This window comes from Delphinus delphis, chromosome 3 (genome assembly GCF_949987515.2).
Source record: "Delphinus delphis chromosome 3, mDelDel1.2, whole genome shotgun sequence".
Lineage (NCBI taxonomy): Eukaryota > Metazoa > Chordata > Mammalia > Artiodactyla > Delphinidae > Delphinus > Delphinus delphis.
Genome location: NC_082685.1, coordinates 60,123,970 through 60,150,915, shown reverse-complemented (window position 1 = coordinate 60,150,915; position 26,946 = coordinate 60,123,970). Strand labels below are relative to the sequence as shown.

General features: G+C 37.5%; 1 protein-coding gene across 5 annotated transcripts in view; it reads left to right on the top strand.

Annotated features, from left to right (window-relative positions):
- The window catches only part of SMAD5 (SMAD family member 5), a 53,857-nt gene that overhangs the window by 6,668 nt on the left and 20,243 nt on the right, over nucleotides 1-26,946 (top strand). For all 5 annotated transcript variants that reach the window (XR_009518958.1, XR_009518957.1, XR_009518959.1 and 2 more), the window contains exons 2-4: nucleotides 12,989-13,542; nucleotides 20,111-20,362; nucleotides 23,719-23,838. Coding sequence is in view for 1 of the 5 variants with exons in the window: in XM_060008795.1 (XP_059864778.1) it covers nucleotides 13,140-13,542; nucleotides 20,111-20,362; nucleotides 23,719-23,838 (775 nt within the window). In the remaining 4 variants the exon portion in view is untranslated. The remainder of the gene's footprint in view (nucleotides 1-12,988; nucleotides 13,543-20,110; nucleotides 20,363-23,718; nucleotides 23,839-26,946) is intronic.

Sequence of the window (26,946 nt, the reverse complement as noted above, 5' to 3'; positions counted from 1 at the left end):
CTGTATCACTTACTTATTGTCTTTTGTCTGTCTCCCTCCACTGGAATGTAAGCTACATGAGGACAAGGATTTTGGCCCCCTTTATTCACTTGTATATTCCAAGCTCCTAGAATTCTAATTCAATAAATAGACTTTTGAATGAATAACTTGAATCAATTTAACAAGTTCTCTGAATATGCTTAGTACTGTTTTTTAAAAATTACATTCTAGTGGGAGAGACAAAAATCAAGTAAACCAACGAATAATTACAAATTGGTAGTACAGTGAAGGAAATGAATATAGTATTGGATTAGAGATTAGGGAAAACCTACTTTATATAGAGTTAGATGATCAGGGAAGGTCTCTGGGATGATAGCTAAAGCTGAAGCCTCAGCAATGAGAGAGCTAGAAATTAGTGGTTGGAGCTTGAGGAAAGTGGTCCAGGCAGAGAATGGCATTTGTAAAATCTGTGAGGAATCTGTATGGTACAAATGCCATACAGATCCAGTACAGGAAGGTAAATGCTTTTGAAAAATAAATTCTTACTATTATTTATTGGAAGCAGAAAGTATTTGCCCCTAGTTTTTGATTGACTCTTAAATTTCAGCCTCCAAATTTAATTCATGTTTATTTTAAGATGTACAGAATCGCATGAAGCAGAAAGTAAAAAGTACCCTGAACCCCACCCTACCCCCATGGCTAATATCTTTTCAAATGCTTTGTATTCACGTTCTCTTTCATTCATTAGACAAATATTTATTGAGCATATGTATCACTAGGCTTACAGTGATGAGTGAGACAGATATGGCTCTTCTCATTTACATTCTTGCCAGGTTGTACAGGTAAATGTAAAAACATAGATATGTTAAGTGCTACGAAATAGAGGTATGTGAAGGAGTAAGTGTGTATAATAGGGGAATTTCACCTAGGCAAGGTAGTCTGGGAAGGCTTCCCTGAAGAAGGGATGCTTGAGCTGAAATAGAAGTAAAGTGTGTGTGTGTGTGTGTGTGTGTGTGTGTGTGTGAGTGTGTGTATGTTTTGTAATGTGATAGATTCTTTTGTAATGAATGATATCTCTTAATTTTATAAGATTTTCATTTATGGTTGAGATGCCAGTCTTTTTCTTTGGATTTCCAAGGTACTGCTCTGTATTGTTATTGTCCAGTTGATAGTTGCAGTTTTTCAGAAGAATTTCAGGGAACCTAATACACACAGGGATTTCTGAAGCTCATAATTAAATCCCAGTTTTCTTTCTAGCTGTCTGAAATGACAAAACACATTAGTGAAAGAGTCATCTAGTTAGGTCTTCGTAAACCAGAGGTGAACTATAAAAAGCCAAGGTAGGGCTTCCCTGGTGGCGCAGTGGTTGAGAGTCCACCTGCCGATGCAGGCGACGCCGGTTCGTGCCCCGGTCCAGGAAGATCCCACGTGCCGCGGAGCGGCTGGGCCCGTGAGCCATGGCCACTGAGCCTGCGCGTCGGGAGCCTGTGCTCCGCAACGGGAGAGGCCACAACAGTGAGAGAGGCCCGCGTACCGCAAAAAAAAAAAAGCCAAGGTAATAGCAGATAATCTATGTGTTCACAGTTTTCTTAAGTCCCTCCAAGTTCTGATGTACGAAGTAGCACACATTCCTATCTACTCAGTTACTGGCCTTCTGTGCTTGCTGTATGTATTTTTTACTCTGTTTTAATACCCCATCTCTATTGAGTATCGTATGGAAATCTATAGTAAAACTAAGTGATGTGCTAAACAGCATGTGAAGCTCTTCATAACATCTTCTCTTTTTCCCATTATTCTTTATGATCATTGAGATTACAGATAGTATCTTTTAAGCCTCAGTTCCTAGCACAGAGTATTCCTGGCTTACTAGGCACCCAATAAATTTGAATAAATCAAATTCAACTCTTCTCTTTGTATCATCCTCCAAATTTTTATATTCATTCCTCCTGTCTTGAGCTTTAAGTGTCACATCTGCTTGGACTTGGATCAGTACTTGCTTCCTTATACCCCTCCACCATCACCTTTTTGCTTCATCTTGGCAATAACTAGAATTCCCCTTTTTGGGTGAGCGGTGTCTAATTCTTTCAGCTATTAAACCTTTACTTGCTTTTTTTTTTTTGGCTGTGTATGTGGAGTCTTAGTTCCCCGACCAGGGATCGAATCCGCGCCCCTTACATTGGAAGCGCAGAGTCTTACCGCTGGACTGCCAGGAAAGTCCTCAACCTTTACCTTTCTTGACTGCCCCGTTTCTCTTCTTGGTGGTCAGCAAGTCCTATGGATTGTTTATCTGTAATGTCCCTCATAACTCTTCCTTTTCTATCTCTACTACCGTCACTACCTGGTCTGTGTACCACCACCCTGGTGCGGCTTCCTCTCATAGTTGGATTACATGTTTTCCATTTACCCTCTCTGCCCCTTTTGCTTAAGTCTTTACTTGGCTATGTGCTATTGCCATTTTTGTCTTCTCAAAATGGCTCTTTGAATATGTCTTTCTGCTTAGATAGAACTCTGTACTGCATATAGGATTACTTCTAGCAGCCTGACTCCTTTGCCTTATATTGTCTTTCTTTGTTTGGCTCTCATTCTGTGGTAGTATCTTTCCCTTTAGCTTCACGATCTAGCTGATTGTCTCCTCCTAGTCTTTCTTGCCTCATTTGGCTTAATGATACTTGGTTTTCCTTATTCTTTTCCTTTATTACCAACTGGATCATGAATTACAGATTGTCATATTCCTTTTTGGATCTTGTGATAGTCATTCCTAAAATCTGTGCTAATATCATGAGCAATTATCCACACCTAATCATTAAGGCTTTTTTTTTTTTTTTTTTTGCGATACGCGGGCCTCTCACTGTTGTGGCCTCTCCCGTTGTGGAGCACAGGCTCCGGATGTGCAGGCTCAGGGCCATGGCTCACGGGCCCAGCCGCTCCACGGCATGTGGGATCCTCCCGGACCGGGGCACGAACCCGCGTCCCCTGCATCGGCAGGCTGACTCTCAACCACTGCGCCACTAGGGAAGCACATTAAGGCTTTTATTCACTTAAGTGGTGTGTGTGTGTGTGTGTGTGTGTGTGTGTGTGTGTGTGTGTTTGGGTGGGGGGAACAGGGAGCCTGTCAGAGCTAGGTTATTGTACATTTGCTGAGCCCTCCCCTTTTTGCTGTCACCAGCCATTTGAAGCACAGTTAATTCCTTCTTAAGCAATCGTATTCATAAGTGTGTAATCTTTTCACCTTTTCCTCCCTTGTTTTCCAGTTATATTGGCATAATTCCTCTTCCTTTCTGTTTTTATGGTTCCCCTAAATAGGTAGAAGTTTGAAAGTGATCACTAGATATCATTATATTCACTCAAACTGCAATACTGATGAGAATTGACTTACTTTACACAGATTATCCTGTGTATTTCCTAATGGGATATTAGATTTTGGGGGATTCTCTGGGTTTTAAGCTAGAAATAGAAATTCTCTGAAAGATATCTTGGGCATTGTTCAATTTAGTTTGTGAAATTTGTTTGTTTGTTTTATTGACTTCTTTGTTAGCCTCCTGTGCATTGTTTTAAGAAGACTTGGCTTTTAAGAAGGCTCAGTTAATATTTAGCATTCAAAAAGGTTGGGTTAGTATGACTCCAGAAGAGCAAAAAGAAAACAGAATTTGTCTTCTGTGCCCAATTATGCTATTGAAATATGGCTTTAACATTTATAAATAATAACTATTTTGAAAGAGCTTCTCGTGGAGGTTTATTGCAAAAGAAAATAATTCCATGATTTAAGTTCCTTGAAGCCTACTGATATTTTGGTTTTTGTAGGAACGAAATAAGTCACCTTTAAAGAGTAATAACAAATATTTTACTCCCAATGGTGTACTTTAGGAAAGCTTCAATGTATTAGGTGGCCCAGGATGAGGATGACAGAGGCACAAATAGAATTTGCTCAGAAGCCAGATTTTCATGTAGGGTATTGTCTTACATATCTGGGCTGTTAAATGCATCTTCTCTTCTACTTAGAAGAAAACTCGGAGGTAAGCAAGCCCTGGAGCACTTGAAAGTACCAGAGGTACAAAATACGTACCCTGTGCTAAGTAGGTCCTTTTGGAGTTAGAAGAAAAGTTCATTTTCCTTAGGTAGTTTATACATCATTAGGTAGTAGCCAAGCTTCTCCAAAATCAACACTCAGGAATGTGGGAGAAGCTGTGAGGAATGGAGAAAGGGGAGGCAAGAAAGGAGAATGAGAATAAGAAAGAAGGGAGAGCAGTAGTACTGGTGGGAAGTGATGGGGAACATCAGAAAAGACTTTGGGACAGGAGGAAAGAAAAAGCTGCCTTATTTCTTCTAGATATGCATTTTTCCCAGCTCATAATATCTCTGAAATTGGTATGTGTCTTATAGCCGATGGCATCTGAATATTGGTTTCGGCTAGGTGGCAGTTTTGATGTTGTCATTGCCCGTGCATGATGTCTGCCTTTGCTGTTTTCATTGCTGTCATTTCTTTCATTTACACCCTCTGGGAAGATCAAGGAAGCAGCAGTATCAAAACTTGCAGGATGGGTGTCAGTGGCTTGAACAACAATCCTGGAGTAATATTGGAACACTCTTCAGACCTACAGTCTTGATGGCAGAAGGATGATATTATGAAGAAAAAAATCTAAGCGATGAGAAAGCATGGTGTGATAGTTTAATTTGTAGCCTTTTCTTCCTTCAAGGTTCATAAAATAATGGAACCTCTTAAGTAGATGGCTTTGTATATTTGATGAAGTAAAGTAGCCCAGGGCTTCCCTGGTGGCGCAGTGGTTGAGAGTCCGCCTGCTGATGCTGGGGACACAGATTCGTGCCCTGGTCCGGGAAGATCCTGCATGCCGCGGAGTGGCTGGGCCCGTGAGCCATGGCAGCTGAGCCTGCACGTCCGGAGCCTGTGCTCCGCAACGGGAGAGGCCACAACAGTGAGAGGCCCGCGTACCGAAAAAGAAAAAAAAAAAAAAAAAAAGTAGCCCAGCTGTGTATTTAAAATCCTGAGCCTGATGTCAAAAAATTTCATGATTATTGCAATAATAATGACTGCAGTTTCCCTTTGCTCAATATGTACTATGCCAGGCATTAAGTGTGTATCTCATTTAATTCTCAGAACTGATACTCATTATACAAAATAGGAAAAATGGATATTTAGGTGTGTTAGATTCAGAATTTGAACCCTAGTTCATTAGACTTCAAATCTGGTGTTTCTGTTTGTTACATTACGTATATTAATATTCCTGTGTAGATTAGCCTTATTGTATGTATCTAGTCAGTTTTCTTGTTCTACCACCTATGTTCCAGCAAACTGAACTGTAGTTTTTCCCCGTCCTGGTAGATAAAAACTCTGATTTTATGTCTTTATCAGAATAGCATTTATGCCTAAGATATAGCTACTTCATGCTTTTTGTCTCCTTCCACTCCCTTCCCCCAAGGGCCATCCCCTGAATTTCTTTTAGCATCCTATACACCCTAGGGGATCTGCCATTCTCCATGGTGTATTGCAGATAGGAATGGGCACATCTTAGTTGATTATTAATTTGTAATTCTTACAGTTAAGGTCTGGACCTGATTTATCTTTTAACCCTTTAGCATCTAGTTGAGTGGCTTGCCCTTTTTAGGTACACTCAGTAAGTGTGTGTTGTATAAATAAGAGTATAAGTCTGCTCTTGAGTTTAGCATGGGTGGTATATACTTGTGCCTCAGTAGACCCTGAAAGCATTGTAGAAAGGGAGTACAGAGGACCAAATTTAACTACCCAGCAATCTGTAACCTCTAACGGCTGAAGTTAGTGAATATAGCCTTTTTGGACTTCTCTATTACTGGGATAAGTTTAGAGATAATATAGAAGAGTATTGTTGTTGGTTGTGAACACAATCAGCTGTTTGAATTGAGGGTGGGTGTTCTCCATGTTTCTAAATTCATTTTATTTAGTGAAAGGCAAAGGGGGTGCGAAAAATTGAACCAACTTTTCAATAAGAGATTTAAAATTAAACCTTTTGGTTACTCGAAAACCTAATCATACTCTTATTTTCAAAGGTATTGCAAGTTCACTTGGGACTCATATTACATATGCTAGTATTTGCAAATCAAAAAAATTATTATTTTACTCTATTTTTTGTATACGTAATGAAAAAATTCTATCGTAATGGAGGACTTTTGTGAGGGTAGTAAAATAAATCTATTGCTCTATCCCAAGCACTCTGATACTTTTATTTCAATTTGTGGACCAATATCTGATTTTAAATATATATTTTACAGAAAAGATGACAGGAGAAAATTGATCTATCACATGGGTACCATAAAACAGTTTTACCGGGACTTCCCTGGTGGCACAGTGGTTAAGAATCCGCCTGCCAATGCAGGGTACATGGGTTCGAGCCCTGGTCCGGGAAGATCCCACATGCCGCGGAGCAAGTAAGCCCGTGCGCCACAACTACTGAGCCTGCGTGCCACAACTGCTGAAGACCATGCACCTAGAGCCCGTGCTCCACAACAAGAGAAGCCACCACAGTGAGAAGCCCACGCATCGCAACAAAGAGCAGCCCCCGCTCGTCGCAACTAGAGAAAGCCCATGTGCAGCAATGAAGACTCAATGCAGCCATAAATAAATAAATAAAATTTAAAATTAAAAAAAAAAAGAAAAGCTTATGCTATATTTAGGTCTTCATGAGCCAATGATAGTTGGTTCAGGAAAACACCCATTCAAAATGAAACCACTTAAAATGCAGACCAGTATTTCATACTGAATTGTGAATAAAAGGTCTGATTCGGACTTTATCTTAAAAACTTAAAATTTTGGAAAATCATTAGATTATAATTGTAAACATGCATTAAGTTTTATAACGAACAAAGACTGAATTGAGTATGGATAGGCTTAATTTTTCTCACAAAACAATTTAGTAGCATGATATGACATCCTTCATGTTTGACATTTGTGGTACTAATATTAAGAGCATTTTTATTTTTGTGAAAATATTCATTAAAATATTTATGGATTTTCCCATGGACTTCTGTTAATCCGTTGACAGTGAAGTTATTATTGCTTACTGATAACTATAAAAATGGTGAATTTTCCAAACTCACTGTTCATCATAAGTGCAAACCACTGCAGGAGTACTGTCCATCTGGGTCATATTGCAATATTCCTGTGGGTCTCAGCGGCAAAGGGAACCGTACATCTGACGCTTACGTTGCTTGATGGGCCATGATTAATAAAGGAGTCTCATGTTCTTTGACAGTATGCATGAAACAACAATAGACTTATTTGTTTATAGGATAGTAAGGTAAAATTAAATCCCAGACCTTGCATCTTTTGCTCTCATTTTAATAAACTTTATGAAATGTCACACTTTTTGCAGAATTTGCAGTTTCATTTGTGGTTTAGAAGCTGTTACAGTAAGGGAGATGCTAGTGAACTAATTATAAGTGATCAGTACACTAGTAAATTTTTAAAAGATTTTTTAAATTGAAGTATATCTTAAAGTATACAAATCTTATGTGTATAGCTCAGTGAACTTTTATGTATGTGTACATCTATACCACCATCACCCAGATCAAGATATAGAAATTTTCTAGCTCCCCAGAAGGCTGTCTTGTCCCCTCTTAGTAATATTCTTGCCTCTGATGCCATAGGTTAGTTTTGCCTGTTTTTGAATGTCATGTAGTTGGAATGATAAAATGTGTAATCTTTTGTATCTGACTTCTTCAGTATATCAGTGAGATTCATGCATGTTTTACATGTGTGTGTTCTTTTTCATTGCTGTGAAGTATTCTGTTGTATGAATTTATTACTGTGGTTTATCTACCCACTCTACTGTTGATGAATATTTGGGTTATTTCCAATTTGGGACTATTACAAATAAAGTTGTTATGAACATGTACTTGCCTTCGGGTTGACATAGCACTTGTTTCTGTTGGATATATACCTAGGAATGGAATTGCTGGGTCATAGGGACCTATGTTTAGCATTAGTAGATGTTGTCAAACAATTTTCCAAAGTGGTTGGGCTAGTTTATATTTTTGCTAGCAATATGTAAGAATTGTTCTGATTGTCATGAACACCTTCTCTCTCTCTCTCTCTTTTTTTTTTTTTTTAAGTCTAGCTATTCTGGTAGATGTGTGATATCTCACTGTCTTTTTTTAAAATTTTTAAAATTTCTTTGATAACTAATGCTGTTGAGTCCATTTTACCATCTAATGGCAATTTTGATATCTTTTGTGAAGTGCCTGATCAGGTCTTTTACTTATTAATTAGTGAATTTTTATGATCAATTTTGCTCCCTTTTTTAACTTTAGATAACAAGTACTTGGATTACTTGCGCATACCAGTTATGCAGTTTGGAAAGTTATAAAACATTTTTAGAAAGAATTCAATTAAACATGTTTAAAATTTTTAATCATTCCATATTTAAAGAAGTGAGTGCAAAGTTTGTCCCTTCCCCTTTCCCAGTGCTAGAAGTTCATGTGTGAATAGCATGTTTGAGTTTATAAAGCATCTATTACATGTATGTATATGTGTGTTTTCAATACTTCAGGCACACATTATTTTATTACTTCATCATTTTAATGACTTGGGAACCATCATCCCTATTTTATAGAAAAATTAATAGGCTTAGAAAGAGTGATACCTGGTCATGGTCATATGCCTAGTAAAGGACAGAATCTGATCCTCTTCTGTTTTCATTACATTGATAATACTTAAATTAAAAATAGTGCATTTTTGAGTTATAAAATATTTAAATGTAGAAAAGTAGAGAAAATACTATATGTGATGATTTGTCAGATTTTCTTCAAATCTAGTTTTAAAAGAAACACAGCTAAAGCTTTTCCATGTGTTCTTCCACCTTCTTTCTTCTTTCACCAGAGATAGTCAGTATTCAGTATCCTGAGGTTGGTATGTATCATTTCCATGCATACTTTTATTCTCTTACTATATCTGTGCATGTCCATAAAGAACTCCTTTTTTTTGTTTTAAATTTTACACAGTTGCTCTTATAAAGGTATATATGTTTTTACAAATTGCTTTTTTTCAACTCTCTACTCACTCACTTATTTAATAAATAAGCACTATTCTAGGTCCAAGGGAATATGATGATGGATAAAGAAGACAAGACTACCTGCCTTCTAACATTTCTGTGGGGAAGGCATGTAGTTAATAAATAAAATTGATATGATATCAGATTATTATAAATGTCATGAAAGAAAATTGAACAGGACCAGGGGATAGAGAATGATGCAGGAGTGGGATGTATGCTATTTTAGATAAAGTGGTCAGGGAAGTCCTTTTTCAGAAGGTGACTTTTGAGCAGCTGAATTAATTGAGAGAGAAAGCCATGTTAAGATCTGGGAGTGGAGAATTCCATGGGAGGGAACATCAAGTGCAAAGGCCTTGAGGTAGAAATGACTTTGGAGCATTTGAGAAATGGAAAGCCTTCAAGTGTGGTTGTGTGCAAAGTTAGCTAGGAGAATGCTAAAAATGAGTTTGGAGGAGAAGCCAGAGGCTGGATCATGTAGGTCCTATAAAGTAATGTTAAAGAATTTGGATATTGAGTGTAATGGGAAACTGCTGGATGATCTTTGAGCAGAGAAATGACGTAGTTTGATGTACTCTTAAAAGATTACTTTTACACTGGAATTCTGTGTATTAGAAAAGAATATGGAAGCTGTTTCTATATAGGTATGGAGAGATCTTGAAGATAACGTTTATACATTTTTCTGTACCTTGCTTTTTTTCTTTTCAATATACCACTATTTGTGTGCAAAAAAGGTTATGATTATTTATATATCTGTATTTGTGTAAAATTTCTCTGGAAAGACATAAAAGACAATACAAGAGGGATTGCCTGTGAGAAGGGGACCTGAAGATGGGCAAAACATAGGAAGGAAGCTGACCACTCTGCACTTTACATAACAGGAAAATATTTTTAAATTGTTAACAGAAAGTGTGTACATCTTCAGTATTCAGCCAGCCAAATTTTCACAAAGTGACTCTCTCATAAAATCACCCAGAGCAAGATGAACTTTACCAGGATGGCAGAAATCCTCAAGCTCCCTTCCAGTCAATACCCCCACTCTTCCCTTTAAAGGGTAACCACCATCCTGAGTTCTAGTAGCATGCATGAGTTTCACCGGTTTTTTTGTACTAGCACTCTTAACTCCATTCTGTTCTATAGTAGATAATAGATTCTCTCCTATTTTATTTATTTCTTTAATTTATTTGGCTGCATCGGGTCTTAGCTGTGGCACTTGGGATATTTGTTGCGGCACGTGGGATCTTTCCCTGCGGGGCACAGGCTCTCTAGTTGTGGCACGTGGGCTCCAGAGCACGCAGGCTCAGTAGTTGTGGCTCACGGGCTCTAGAGCGTGTGGGCTTAGTTGCCCCGCAGCATGTGGGATCTTAGTTCCCTGACCAGGGATCGAACCCGCGTCTCCTGCATTGGAAGGCGGATTCTTAACCCCTGGACCACCAGGGAAGTCCTTCTACTATTTTTATCTTAGAATTATGCCTTTGTTAAAAGGTTAAAAAAATACAGAAGCATATAGAACAAATCATGCAGGACCCCTTTCTATTTTGCTTGTCTTCCATTCCATGCCTCTCCCCAGAGGTAACTGCAATGAATAATTTAGTATGTAGCCTTTTAGTCCTTGTTTTGGGTTTATATACACAAATAACTTTCCCCTTTTTTCTTGTTAGTACATAATATGGTTAGTATTTAATAGTAATAGTGATACTAGGTTAGTAGTTAACATTTATTAAGCACTTTCTGGTGGTTAACTACTAATCTAGTATCTGGTCTTAAAGCTCCTCTGCTTTTGTCTCTCCGTTCTTCAACATATCATTGCTCATACATCTCTCTCTCATACACATGCACTACTCTGTTTAGCTTCTGTTATATTCTAGTATTACAGAATAAGGTCTCAGTCAGCCAGGCCTATCTGCTCTCTATCCTAGGAAATGCTCTCTTCATATCTGCCTATGGATTTTTTTACTTGTGCCCCTTTTCCTTTGAAATTTTCCTTCTCATCTCAGACAACCAAACCATGCCTTTACTTTCGGACCCAGATGGCTTATCTTATATCCTTAATGTTGCTACAACTGAAATAAGCCTTTCTTACAGTTTGTTTAACTCATAACACTTTATACTCTGTGACCTGTTACTGAAAAACGTGCTTTCATCTTTTTGTTGTATTTCTTTGGTTTAAGGTAGGCAGTTTTGCTTACCTGATGAAAATTATCCTGTGTAGCATTGGGAAAGATGTCCTGCATAGGGTTAGGCATATCCATCCATACATAAGGAGTATACCTTCACTTCCCTGTACCCTTCCTCCCATGGTTCCAGCATGGCAGTCTGGATAGCCAGTACTGAGCATCTGAGCACATGTGACTTCCCAGTGGCAGCAGGTTGAGTGGAATTTGAGTTTAGTGAAACAGGGTGTAAGTTGTTCTCTGCACTCTGTATAGTCTGGCCTTGCAAGTAGGGAGAAGTCAGTCTAATTGAAGATTGTGCAGTTCCTAGTGACAGGTGCCAAGAGGTTATGATACAGGTTTCTTGGGTGTGGTGTACAGTGTGAATAAATGCTTGCAGCTCTTAGCCCTTTTTGATCAATTAAGCACTTTTTAAAGGAGGAACCGTAATGTTCCATAGCTCTACATGTAACCCTTTTCTCCTAAAGAGGAGTCAGTCAGTGCTCCTATACTTTTCCTTTTCTGGATCAGCACCTAGAACAGTGCCTGGCACTTAGTAGGCTCTTACTAAGCACATATTGAAAGAATGAATCAGTTGGCTCTTAAGATGAAATTATTTGGTATATGACTTCTTTTTTTTTTTTTAAAGTACCATCATGGCTGTTCACAGTACATGGCGACAAGCAATCAATACATATTTGTTGAATTTAACTCTGTTTTATTTTACTTTATGTTTACCTGAGTTTTAACTGAGCACATGTGTTCTTTCCTGGGAAGATGCACCCCAATCCAGAATAGGCTTGATGCTAGAATTTGCTAGTATTTGTCAAAGACAGAGCGTCAGCATTATTTGGCAATTTTAGGCATAAGAAAGGAAGCATCTTTTGTTACTGACATCCTTTTTCCAAACATTACTCCTGCTATTTCACTAGCTATTCATTGTCTGTGGTTGGCTGTATAGTGACCACAGGGGATTGTACCACTCTTATTGGTGGAGTACCACTGCATATTGCTTCCTCTTGTCACCATCACCAAGGGCTTCTTCAGGGTGTAGAATGGTGGTCTGTCTGGAGCAGGTTCATTAACTTAACATGCTTAAAATATCAGAGAAGGCAATAGGAATTATGAAATTATAAACTATCTTTTTTGGGATTAAACTTTGAATTTATTCTCTTTAAATCTAGCATTCTTCATTTTAAAAGTAGATACCTCCCATTTTTCTGGCAGTTAAGTATGTTATAATTTAGTTGAGGGTTTGGTACATCTTACGACAACTTCTAATAAAATTTGCATCTATAATAATAATGTGACTTGAGTACTACTATGACTTTTGCCCAAATCTTACAAGTCTGTGGAACATTTTAAAGAGAATAATGACCCTAGGGAAGAGCTAGATTTCTCTTAAGACTTTTGTTCAAATCAGGATAATATCATGTTCAAAACTGACACAGCACATAACCTGGATATCAATGAAGAAAAGTACATTAGAATCAAACCTTAGATTTGGGGGCTTCTGACCGAAAGAAATAAAGGTCTAGAGGCTGTTTTTTTTTTTTGGTTGGGGGATAATACATAGAAAGTAGAGCACCCTACTTTGCTTTTGGTTATCATTTGGCATTGCCAGTGAATTACTTGTTCATATTATGAAGAAGGAAGTGAGTGGTCACAGGACTAAGAAAATTTCTCTTTCTAGACGTAGGTTTTTTGTTTTACTTTGTAATCCTTTTCTGCTGTTATTTAAAAGTAATATGCTTTTCAAATTATATTGATTTAAATGTATGTTAATTGCATTCATTTAAATTTTCCCCCTTTCTCTTTCAGGACTTGAACCAATGAAAGAAGCTTATGGCACTTATGAAGATAAATGTCACTCCTCCCTTTTTAATTGGAACTTTTCTTTAGGACTTGTATATGACTTTTCGCTTGTGATCTGACTTTGAGTTGCAGGAAGGTTTCTGAAGAGTTAAATCAAATGACGTCAATGGCCAGCTTGTTTTCTTTTACTAGTCCAGCAGTAAAGCGATTGTTGGGCTGGAAGCAAGGTGATGAAGAGGAGAAATGGGCAGAGAAGGCAGTCGATGCTTTGGTAAAAAAGCTAAAAAAGAAAAAGGGTGCCATGGAGGAACTGGAGAAAGCCTTGAGCAGTCCAGGACAGCCAAGCAAATGTGTCACTATTCCCAGATCTTTAGATGGACGCCTGCAGGTTTCTCACAGAAAAGGCTTGCCCCATGTTATATATTGTCGTGTTTGGCGCTGGCCTGATTTGCAGAGTCATCACGAGCTAAAGCCATTGGATATTTGTGAATTTCCTTTTGGATCTAAACAAAAGGAAGTTTGTATCAACCCATACCACTATAAGAGAGTGGAGAGTCCAGGTAGGTTTTAACTCCTCTGGGAAAAATTATAAAAACTTTTCTCTTTCTGATTTGCATTTGACTGAATTTAGTAATTAAGAAGGTTGTTTTAGCTTTATGTTTCCTTCTTAAAGATTTTAATCTTGGGAGGAGTACTGGATTTTAAATTGAGCTTAATATATGGATGATACAGCTCCCAAGTGGCTTGTTCTAATTCATTGTTCGCTGTAAGCAGCCAGTCGTATATACACTCTGCCATTCCTCTATTTTATCTGAAGTCTAAGTTCTATGTGTGTACTACATCCCACTCCTTTTTGTTTATTTTTTATTTATTCCAGCATTGTATTTTCCCTCTCTGCTAGACTTTTTCTGAAAGCATACAAGCATGTCATGATACAGCCCAACTTCAAATAAAAGTTAAGAAAGAATTTCTGTCTTGACCTCAAGAATATGCCCCCACCTTCAGTCTACCTTTTATAGTAGTCTCCATGTTTATTATCTCCACATTACTTTCTTCCTGTTCTTTCTTGATACCCCTCTAGTTAGTCTTCCTTCCCTACCATTTGACTTGTCAAATTCACTAATGACTGCCTTGTTACAGATAGAGGGGTCATTCATTCTCAGTCCTCATCTTACCTGCCCCATCAACGTCATTTGATACAGTTGCTCTTTTTCCCTCCCGCTCAAAACTTTTTTATATTGGCTTCTGAAACATTACACTCTCCTAGTTCTCCTACCTCACTGGCTGTTTTTGCTTAGTCTCTTTGTTGGCTGTTTTCCTGTTTTTACAGGAGTCAGTCCCTGGACTTTTTCTCCATCTATATTTTTCCTCTGTGTACTTTTATGTTATCACATGTCCTAAAACTATCTATAAGCTTATGTGCACATTTTGAACTCCAGAGTCAGCTTCTCCTGACTCTGTATCCAGTTGCCTACTTAACATCTCCACCGGAATGTCTAATAAACATCAGATTTAATATGTCTAGATAGGACTTTGGATTTGTTTTTCCCACTAAGTCTTTTATTTCCTCCAGTTTTCCCAGTTGAAGTACATGGCACTAGCATTCATGTAATTGCTCCCTAGAAGTCATCTTTTATTTCTCTCTTAGGTTCTGTGTTTGAGCTATGAGCAAATGCTGTTTGCTGTACCTTCAAAATATATCTTGAGCATATCATCTCACCATCTCTAACACCACTACTCTAGTACAGACCATCATCATCTTTCACCTTAAGTAGTCTCCTAATTGGTCTCTCTGTCTTTTTTCTTTCCCTCAACCCATTCTGTTTTCTATTATAGCATCCAGAGTGATCTTTAGAAAATATATATCAAATCATGTCAGTCCCTGCCCAAAACACTTTAAAGGCTTTCTGTCACATTTAGAGCAGATTTCTACAAGGGCTTACATAAACTATCCTCAAACTTCCTCTGTTCCTTGGACTTGCCATATTCCTGCATCCAGGCTTTTTTCCAATGCTGTTTCCTCTACTTAGAGTACTCTCCCCCCAGGATCTTTTCGTGTCACATTTTCTCATTTCATTTAGTCCTTGCTCAAATGCCCCCATCACTTCTTGACTCTATTAGGTATTTATTTTTTTTATTGACTGATGTGAGAAGTACCTTCCTCTGGCTCATTCTGTACTGCATTCCCAGTGCCTAGAATAGTATTATTAACTTGAACTTAGTAGGGAGTGCTCAGTAAATTTTTTTTTGTATTGACTGAATTATATAAGCTGAGATACTAGCTGGGTACATTAGTTATCTATTGCTGCATAACAAAGTACCACAAGGTAAGTGGCTTAATACATGTTAATTATCTCACAGTTTCTGTCAGTCAGGAGTCCAGGCATGGCTTAACTGGGTCCTTTGCAAGGCTGTACTCTAGGTATTGGTCAGGGCTTGGGTCTTACCAGAGGCTCACCTGAGAAAGGAGCTCCTTCCCAGCTCATGTGATTATTATCAGGATTCAGTTCCTTGCAGGCTGTTGGACTCTGTCTGGTTGTTGACTGGAGGCTGCCTTCATTTGCTTGCCATGGGACCTTCTTCATAAGTAGCTCACATTCATGGCCACTTAATTCTTCAGAGCCAGTAAGAAAGTGTCTTCTTGCCAGAAGGAACATTGTATTCTTGTGGAATGTTATCACGTACATCCTGTCACTTTTGCCATATGCTCTTGGTTAGAAGCAAGTCACAGATAATATACTCAGAGGGTGGGGGATTACTCCAGGGGTAAATACCCAGAGGCAGGAATCAGGGTAGCAACCTTAGTCTGCGGGCCTCGCTGGATTTCACTGAAGATAATATAAGAGCCCAGTATGGTAAAAAAGCTATAAAAATAACATTGATTGTGGAGACTAGCAAAAAAAAAACAAAAATAGTAGTAATGGTGCTGTCAGGGAAAGTTCATTTTAAGGGCTTTAGAGCTGCCAGGTGGTATTTGAGGTGATTCTCAGTTTCTTGTTGAATCCAAGGAGAGCTGTAGCCTGAGGAATTGATGAGGAAAGGAAGATGTGAGGATTTAATAGAGAAGTGTAGTTTGAAAAATTCCCAGGCTTGATATTTGCTAGAAGTTGTTGGAAAGAAAGTCAAGGAATTTAGTGTATTCCCCCATAGCTAGGGTGTGTCCAATAATCAGTCAATAGAAATGTCTTATTTTTGTAATATGTTTTTCTCAGGTGTGATTCATTCTGTAGAAAAGACTGGGGCTTAGGCCTGGTATGCTTAAGCAAGTTAAGCAGCTGTGGCACAGGATGGATCACTTTATAGTATCAGTATTAATAAAGTCATAATTATAGTAACAGTAATAGTAATAGTAATGAACATTTATTGAGCACTTAAGGACGAGACACTTTCCTAATACTATGAGGTTATTCCTTCATAGGGTTAGAAAATGGTACTAACATTTTACAGCACTCTAAGTTTACCAGTAAGTTTACAGATAAGGAAACCAAAACTTAATAGGGAAGTACCTTATATAAGATCACATAGTTACTTATAGGGAAGTAACTTATATAAGATCACATATAGTGGAGCCAGAAAGTATTGCAGAATGGTAAAAAAAAAAAAAGGATGGAAAATAGTTGGAAAGTGCTAAAAGAAAAATAGAGGGCCAACCCAAGTGATCCAGTGTTTAATAGGCAGTATTGTCTACTGGTTAAGACTATGTTCTGGAACCAGACTTTCTGGATTTGAATCCTGACTTTACCAATGCTATCAGTGTGACCACAGGCAAATTAATTAGCCTTTCTGTGACTTTGTTTCCTCATCTGTAAAGTGGGAATAATAATATGTACTTCAGGTTAGTTACGAGAATTAGATGAGTTAATGCATGAAAAGTGCTTAGATAAAACATTAACTGGCTCAGAATAAGTTTCAAATTAAATATTCCAATAAAATAATACATTCTAGAAATCAAGCATTGGAGAAAATGGGAAGGAGAAAATTATCAAAGAAATCATACTAGAACAGTTCCCAGAACTGAAAATTGAAAGGGCCCAGTGACTGAGTAACCAGAACAAGGGGCAGAAAAAAGACCCACACATGAAATTTTAGCATATCATGGATAAAAAGAAGATTTTGAAAGCTCTCAGAGAGAAAAGTCAGGGCACACAGAAAAGACTGGGAATGAGAATACTGGATTTCTCAATGCAGTTTTAGATTCTAGAAGAAAATGAAGCAGTGCCCCCCAAATTCAGAGAGAAAAAGTTATCTATTCTGGAATCTGTCTGCAGATAAACATAAGACAAGATATTTTCATATAGGCCAGGGCTCAAAATTTCTCTTGCTTACATCCTTCCGTAGGAAGCTAATAGAGAATGAGGTCCAGGAAATGGGATCCAACAGGAGAGAAGAGAAGGGGAAGTCCAAGGACCTCAGATTTGTAGGAGACTTAAGCAGCAGCCAGTCTAGATTATAGCAAAGGATGGAGGATCAGGGGAGAAAGTGGAATCAATAGATTATTTGTATATTTGTGGGATCTGGAAAATAATATTGATGGGAATTTGATAGATCTGTTGGACTTCTGGAAATTAGTGGTACAGACTTGAGATTAAGCAAATGAAGGACCAGGGCAATAATTAATAAAAACATTGTTCAAGGAAAAATATAATCATAATATATACTTGTATTTATTATTTATACATAATAAATACAATTCAGCAGTGAATTGTATTTATATAATTTGTATAACATATAAAATATAAACCCTGGATATTGATTTAACCAAAATTTTTTATGTGACTTTATTGTGGGGAAGGGCAAGGGGAGTGGGATAGAATGGTTTAAGAAAGCTACTTCATTTGCCACAAAAGCAAGTCTACGAATAATGTCTTGACCAACCAATAACAACAGTATAAGCATATTACTTAGTAGTGCACAAAGTGAATGTTAGAAGAAATGGCTAAGAGTTTAAATTTGTTGTCTCTGGAAGCAGTATAGGAGGAGGCTTAGAAATTGTTCTTTTTGTTTATAATCTCTTGTAGCATCTATTTTTTTAAACTATCCATGTATTATTTTTGAATGAAAATTAAATAATTTCTAAAAAAAAGATGTGTATAGATAATATACAAGTAAGAGAGAAATCAGTGATTTTAGTTCTGCCTCAAAAAAAAAAAAAGTAAAGAAATCCTTACTGGATTGAACTCCTAAGTAGTTATTTCACTAAGTCTTTCAGATTACTAGCCAGCTACACATAGACATTCTTACTGTCTCATGCCCTACTGTCCAGTGGCATCTGTCCCATCATTTTGTAAGGGGAACAGCAGTTAGTAATACACTGTAGAACAAAGCGATTGTAATCAGATGTTAACTACATAATCACAACACTAATTCAGTAAAATGAAAAGAGATAAAAAAACAGTACAAATTACAGAGCTTCTGATTCCTCAGGTTCATTCTTACTTCAGGGAGGGGAAGTGTGACCCAGTTAACTTAAAAACAGATTGATTTTGTTCCTGCTGACTGATGTCAGAGTCAAAGTGAGATTTTCGGAAGTGAAATTACACTGACAAATATAGGAAAGTTATAAAAGAGATGAATTAGTACCGTAAGAGTTTAGAGAAATCAGGTTTGTTTCAATTTCCTGTAGGGAAAGGTGATCAGATATTTGTATGTGGTTGACACTTGGGTCTTTAGAGAAATTGAATATTTGAATAAAGTGAATGTGCTAAGAAAAAGTATATCTCTTAAAATGTTTAGGCTTTCTTGTATATATTTTCATTATTTTCATTGTGGTCGTGTTTAGAAAATATGGTTATATTTTCATTATGGTCGTGTTTAGAAAAATTATTTTGAATGGAAGACCTCTACCTAGGAATTGTTAACTGTTTTCAGTTGGGAAAACTTTACTGAAGAACATAAAATGCAAGATCTCTCAAAGAAAGAAAGGTAAAATGTCCAAAATTGGAAACATGGAGGCTTTCAGGGCATGTGCATAGCTAATCTCAACTTTATTCTCTAGTCTTACCTCCCAGTTCAGTGCTTAGGCCACCTGACTGTTCTTATCCATCTCCTCCTTTACATTCTTTACACTCTCCACCCCTAGCACTTCCGTGTGAAATGCTTCCAGGTCTTTAAGGTCCAATCAGATGTTGTCTTTTCCATGGTATTTTGTTTGATTCCTTGCTAGCTGGGAATACTTACCTCTGTTCAACTCCCAGTGCATTAAGTTCTCTGTATTATTGTTGTTTTTATCTATTTTTTAATTTAAAAAAAATTTTATGTTATATTAATCCATTATTTTATTTCAAATTAATATTAGCTTCTTATTTCATTAAAAGCATCCACAGTCTTGAATGGTAAAGAGCAAACATGCAAAGCAGTAATGTCATGGAAATAGCTACCTTGGTTGCAAACTAAGAGATGATACTTTTGTGCACACGGTTCAGGATGTGTTCCCTGTTGCATGTAGACAAAGCAAGACCAACAGCAGTAACATCTAAGGAGATGATGGCATATTTACCTTTTTTTTTTTTTTTTGGCGGTATGCAGGCCTCTCACTGTTGTGGCCTCTCCCGTTGCGGAGCACAGGTTCCGGACGCGCAGGCTCAGCGGCCATGGCTCACGGGCCTAGCCGCTCTGCGGCATGTGGGATCTTCCTGGGCTGGGGCATGACCCGTGTCCCCTGCATTGGCAGGCGGACTCTCAACCACTGCGCCACCAGGGAAGCCCCCCTTTTTTTTATAGGTATAGTTGATGTACAGTATTATATAAGTTTCAGGTGTACAACATGGTGATTCACAATTTTTAAAGGTTATACTCCATTTATAGTTTTTATAAAATATTGGCTATATTCCCTGTGTTGTAATTATGGTTGTTCTTAAATGTGCTTGATCTCTTATAGAATAGGAGTGATATCTTCTCTGCTTTGGATGTTCTGTCTTCTAGAGTATTTTATATAGGCTGAGTACTTAGAGAATTTTTGGTTTAGTTATTTTGTAAATATAGATTCAAGGTTCTACAAAGCAGCCCTTCCTAAAAATAAATTGTTTTAAAAGGTTTACAGTCTTCCCTGAAGACTTTCTGTCTTTCCCTTCATGTGTATGAGATGTTTTAGTCGTTGCTGACAGATGACTTTTGATTTTTGTCTTTCAGTCTTACCTCCAGTATTAGTGCCTCGTCATAATGAATTCAACCCACAACACAGCCTTCTGGTTCAGTTTAGAAACTTAAGCCACAATGAACCTCACATGCCACAAAATGCAACGTTTCCAGATTCTTTCCATCAGCCCAACAACACTCCTTTTCCCTTATCTCCAAATAGTCCCTACCCTCCTTCCCCTGCTAGCAGCACATATCCCAACTCCCCAGCAAGTTCTGGACCAGGAAGTCCATTTCAGCTCCCAGGTAAGATTATTTGTTTTATTGATACAAAAAAATAATTCCTAAGAGTTAGCAGTTGTTCTAATACTGCTGATCCTCTGGGTGAACTGTTAATATGCCAAGAGCCAACTATTTTTGACTATTCTTTGGTAATTGTTTGACTTCCAGAAGAGTTTGGAATTTTATTTTGCCAAGTACCATAAGTTTAAAAAAATGTAAGTAGACATTTTTCACAAAATATAGAAACAATCCTGAAATTTGTATAGAACCATAAAAGACCCCGAATAGCCAAAGCAGTTTTCAGAAAGAAGGACAAAGCAGAAGGCATCACACTCCCTGATTTCAAACTGTATTACAAAGCTGTAATAATCAAAATAATATAATATTGGCATAAAAACAGACACATAGATCATTGGAACAGAATAGAGAGTCCAGAAATAAACTCATGCAAAAATGGTCAATTATTGGGTGGGCCAAAAGGTTTGTTCAGTTTTTTCCATAAGATGGCTCTAGTAGCACTTAGTTGTCTTTAACTTCAGTTGGAAGAGTTTTGTTAGATTGTATTTGACAGCCGTCATATCAGCATGCATTTAAAAAGAGACTTATCAAAATTGGTCAGTTTTTGTGCAGTCATTTTAATATTGAAGATGGAAGGAAAAAAGCAACATTTTCAGCATATTATGCTTTATTATTTTGAGATAGGTAGAAATGCAACTGCAACGCGTTGGAAGTGACAAGTGTTGGTGAGGATCTGGAGATATGGGAACTCTTGTGCACTGTTGGTGGGAATGTAAATTAGTACAGCCACTTTTGTATGGAGTTTCCTCAAAAAATCAAAAATAGAACTACCATGTGATTCTGCAGTTCTACTTCTGGATATTTATCCAAAGAAAACAAAAACACTAACTCAGAAAGATATCTACCCCCACCATGTTCATTGCAGCATTATTTACAGTAGACATGATTTGGAAGCAACCTAAGTGTTCACTGATAGATGAATGGATAAAGAAGATATGATAACACACATACACACGCAGTGGAATATTATCCAGCCATAAAAAAAGAATGAAATCTTGCCATTTGTGACAACATGGGTGAACCTTGACAGCATTATGCTAGATGAAATAAGACTGAGAAAGACAAATACTATATGGTCTCTCTCAAGTAAGATATGTGGAATCTTAAAAAATAAATAAGAAACGAAGCTCACAGATACAGAGGACAGATGGGTGGTTGCCAGAGGTGGTGGGGGAAGTGGATGAACTGTTTTTATTTTTTTTAGTTTAAATAAATTGAATTTTTTAAAAAAGCAAACACAATTTGGGGGAGATCAGAGATTACCCTTTAAGAATAATGACAATAAAATAAGATAGAATTTAAAAATTGCACTCCCTCCTCCCAACCCACCTTCCCTCTCTCATTGCTTGATCTTTCTCTATAGCATGTATTACAATCCAGTATAGTATATATTGTCTTTATTTACAGTCTGCCTTTCCCCAGCCTCCCCCGTCTTGACTATAAACTCCATGAAAACAGGGATTTTATAGCATCTTTTGTTTATTGCTACATACCCAGTACCTATATCAGAATCTAGTATGCAGTAGATCCTCAATAAATATTTGTTAAATGAATAGACAAAGTTATAGCAACACATAAATACATTTACTGCTAACTATAGATATAACCATGTGTCAAGTGGTTGCCAGTGCAGCTTGAGAGATTGAAGCCAAATGGTGTTAATTTGAAAGGTTTCATAGAGAGGAGTCCTATATACAGTAAAGGCAGTGTGTAGTAAAAGCTTATCAAAAACATAAAGACAAAATGACTGATGAATGTGAAGTAAAGTAGCTAATCTGGAAACAAAATGTTGTTAGATGTCAATTGACCATTTATTGGACCAAATTACTAAATCCATATATACCATCAGGCATTAAAATTAAGTTCTACCAAAACAAGAGCAGCAACAAAGGAAGTAGCTATATTTGACGTAAAGTTAAATATTTTCGTATAATTTATAATACCAAGTACCATTTATCAGGTGCCTTTTATGTAACTAATACTGTGATGAAAGATACCACATTAAATTTAATCTTCAGAACAACCAAGTGAGATAGATTTTTTTTGTTTTATGGATGGAAAACGAAACTGGTATTAACCCCAAGAGCTTAAATACCTTGCGTAAGGTCGCACAGCTAGTAAGTGGGGTTCAGGCCCACGTTTCTCTGACTCTAAAGTGTGTGCTTTTTTAACTTTGCTACATTGCTTGTCAAATCATTTTGTACTTCGGTAGGTTAAAATGAACCCCAGTTATCTTTAATTAGGTAACTGATGCACCGATTTGCCTGAAGAAGGATCATAAGTGGATTTTTAAAGTTGCTAAATTTTGGTAATGGCATGCCTGTCTTATGTGAGTAAATCGTGAGGTCACTGTGTCAAGAAATATTGGGATGCCTACTGTTGTAAGTAGGGTCATATGTAAATATATACTTTGTAGTTTCTTTACTGCAGTGAAGTAGCAATTGATGAAGTTGTATTTTGTTGTGTTGTGTTTCTTTGAAGAGGATTTCAGTTCCAACTGTTTAACTTGCTGTTAGGTGTTTGTTCAAAAACTAATTTTCATCCTTTGTCCTAGATTCAGTGCTGACTGTAGCTCTGTCTCAAAATACATCTTATACAAACGTTGAGGTGAAAAACAAGTTATATTCAGTATTTACAGTATGAGACAAATAAGTATAGCTGTAGCTTTTATAAAGGTTTTCAACCACAAATGTTGGAACTCAAAAGATATTCTAGTTAACTTTCAGTTTCCTAAGAGCCACTTAATAGGATTTAGCCATTTAATAGGACAGAGCAACCATTTTAAGACATTGCAGAAGAATTAGACAGCTGCTGTTAGTGTTGGCAAATTTTGAAAGAGCATGGTTTTATTTTCCAGTTTTAAATAACCATACAGTATGTGATGATCTTGATAATTCAGAAATGTCTCTGTAGATATCTATCTAAACAAGGATAATCTGTGGCCTTCAGATTGACCTGTAGTAGTTGCAGTTTCTCTGAGCATATGATTCTAAGCAAATGGAGGCAAAATTCTTGACCCTGAATTCTATTTTAGTGAATTTTAGCACTGATCTTACTATCCTGGATTGAAACAAATTCATGTGGACCTGCAGTAGGTTTCTGGTAGCTAATGGGTGTGCTGTCTTTTCTCCTTTTCCCTTGCCCTAAGGTAGCATCCTACATTTTTGTGTGTCTCTGATGTTTAGTAATGAATCCTGCTGGTAATCTTAAGAATTTACAGATGCGTTTAGATTAACTTTGAGCAGGATGAAGATTTTAACTATTCTTTTGGGACTTAACTTGTCTCATTTTCTTCCTCTTAGCTGATACTCCTCCTCCTGCATATATGCCACCAGATGATCAGATGGGTCAAGATAATTCCCAGCCCATGGATACAAGCAATAATTTGATTCCTCAGATTATGCCCAGTATATCCAGCAGAGGTAAGAGAAATACAATACTTTGTTGTTGCTCTTTTTTTTTTAACTTCTTAGCCACTTTTAACAACCAGCTTTATTGAGGTGCAGTAATTTATTTTTTAAATTTATTTTTTATACAGCAGGTTCTTATAAGTTATCTATTTTATACATATTAGTGTATACATGTCAATCCCAGTCTCCCAGTTCATCCCACCACCCCCCCACACACACCCCCACCGCTTTCCTCCCTTGGTGTCCATACGTTTGTTCTCTACATCTGTGTCTCAATTTCTGCCCTGCAAACTGGTTCATCAGTACCATTTTTCTAGGTTCCACATACATGCAATAATATACGATATTTGTTTTTCTCTTTCTGACTTACTTCACTCTGTATGACAGTCTCTAGATCCATCCACGTCTCTACAAATTACCCAATTTCGTTCCTTTTCATGGCTGAGTAATATTCCATTGTATATATGTACTACCTCTTCTTTATTCATTCGTCTGTCGATGGGGATTTAGGTTGCTTCCATGACCTGGCTATTGTAAATAGTGCTGCATTGAACATTGGGGTTCATGTGTCTTTTTTTTTTTTTTTTTGTGGTATGCGGGCCTGTCACTGTTGTGACCTCTCCCGTTGTGGAGCACAGGCTCCGGATGCGCATGCTCAGCGGCCATGGCTCATGGGCCCAACTGCTCCGTGGCATGTGGGATCTTCCCGGACCGGGGCACGAACCCGTGTCCCCTGCATCAGCAGGCGGACTCTCAACCACTGCGCCACCAGGGAAGCACTCATGTGTCTTTTTGAATTATGGTTTTCTCTGGGTATGTGCCCAGTAATGGGATTGCTGCGTCATATGGTAATTCTATTTTTAGTTTTTTAAGGAATCTCCATACTGTTCTCCATAGTGGCTGTACCAATTTATATTCCCACCAGCAGTGCAAGAGTGTTCCCTTTTCTCCATACCCTCTCCAGCATTTGTTGTTTGTAGATTTTCTGATGATGCCCATTCTAACTGGTGTGAGGTGATACCTCACTGTAGTTTTGATTTGCATTTCTCTGATAATAAGTGATGTTGAGCAGCTTTTCATGTGCTTCTTGGCTGTATGTCTTCTTTGTTTTTCTTTTATTTTTTAAATTAAAAAAAATTTTTAACATCTTTATTGCAGTATAATTGCTTTACAGTGGTGTGTTAGTTTCTGCTTTATAACAAAGTGAATCAGCTATACATATACATATATCCCCATATCCCCTCCTCTTGTGTCTCCCTCCCTCCCTCTCTCCCTATCCCACCCCTCTAGGTGGTCACAAAGCACCGAGCTGATCTCCCTGTGCTATGTGGCTGCTTCCCACTAGCTATCTATCTTACATTTGGTAGTATATATACGTCCATGCCACTCTCTCACTCTGTCCCAGCTTACCCTTCCCCCTCCGCTTGTCCTCAAGTCCATTCTTTATGTCTGCGTCTTTATTCCTGTCCTGCCCCTAGGTTCTTCAGAACCATTTTTTTTAAAATTCCAGATATATGTGTTATCATACTATATTTGTTTTTCTCTTTCTGACTTACCTCACTCTGCATGACAGACTCTAGGTCCATCCACCTCACTACAAGTAATTCAATTTTGTTTCTTTTTTTGGCTGAGTAATATTCCATTGTATATATGTGGCACTCTTCTTTATCCATTTATCTGTCGATGGACACTTCCATGTCCTGGCTGTTGTAAATAGAGCTGCAGTGAACATTGTGGTACATGACTCTTTGAATTATGGTTTTCTCAGTGTATATGCCCAGTAGTGGGATTGCTGGGTCATATGGTAGTTGTATTTTTAGTTTCTTAAGGAACCTCCATACTGTTCTCCATAGTGGTTGTATCAATTTACATTCCCACCAACAGTGCAAGAGGGTTCCCTTTTCTCCACACCCTCCCCAGCATTTACTGTTTGTAGATTTTCTGATGATGGCCATTCTGACTGGTGTGAGATGATATCTCATTGTAGTTTTGATTTGCATTTCTCTAATAATTAATGATGTTGAACATTCTTTCGTGTGTTTGTTGGCAGTCTGTATATCTTCTTTGGAGAAATGTCTATTTAGGTCTTCTGCCCATTTTTGGATTGGGTTGTTTGTTTTTTTGATATTGAGCTGCATGAGCTGCTTATAATTTTGGAGATTAATCCTTTGTCAGTTGCTTCATTTGCAAATATTTTCTCCCATTCTGAGGGTTGTCTTTTCATCTTGTTTATGGTTTCCTTTGCTGTGCAAAACCTTTTAAGTTTCATTAGGTCCCATTTGTTTATTTTTGTTTTTATTTCCATTCCTCTAGGAGGTGAGTCAAAAAAGATCTTGCTGTGATTTATGTCATAGAGTGTTCTGCCGATGTTTTCCTCTAAGAGTTTTAGTGTCTGGTCTTACATTTAGGTCTTTAATCCATTTTGAATTTATTTTTGTGTATTGTGTTAGGGAGTGTTCTAATTTCCTTCTTTTACATGTAGCTGTCCAGTTTTCCTAGCACCACTTACTGAAGAGGCTGTCTTTTCTCCATCGTATATTCTTGCCTCCTTTATCAGAAATAAGGTGACCATATGTATGTGGGTTTATCTCTGGGCTTTCTTTCCTGTTCCATTGATCTATATTTCTGTTTTTGTGCCAGTACCATACTCTCTTGATTACTGTGGCTTTGTAGTATAGTCTGAAGTCAGGGAGCCTTATTCCTCCAGCTCCGTTTTTCTTTCTCAAGATTGCTTTGGCTATTCGGGGTCTTTTGTGTTTCCATACAAATTGTGGAATTTTTTGTTCTAGTTCTGTGAAAAATGCCATTGGTATTTTGATAGAGATTGCATTGAATCTGTTGATTGCTTTGGGTGGTAGAGTCATTTTCACAATGTTGATTCTTCCAATCCAAGAACATGGTGTATCTCTCCATCTGTTTATATCATCTTTAATATCTTTCATCAGTGTCTTATTGATTCCTTCTAGTGTATTTTTCATTTCAGTTATTGTATTGTTCATCTATGTTTGTTTGTTCTTTAATTCTTCTAGGTCTTTGTTAAACATTTCTTGCATCTTCTCGATCTTTGCCTCCATTCTTTTTCCCAGGTCCTGGATCATCTTCACTATCATTATTCTGATT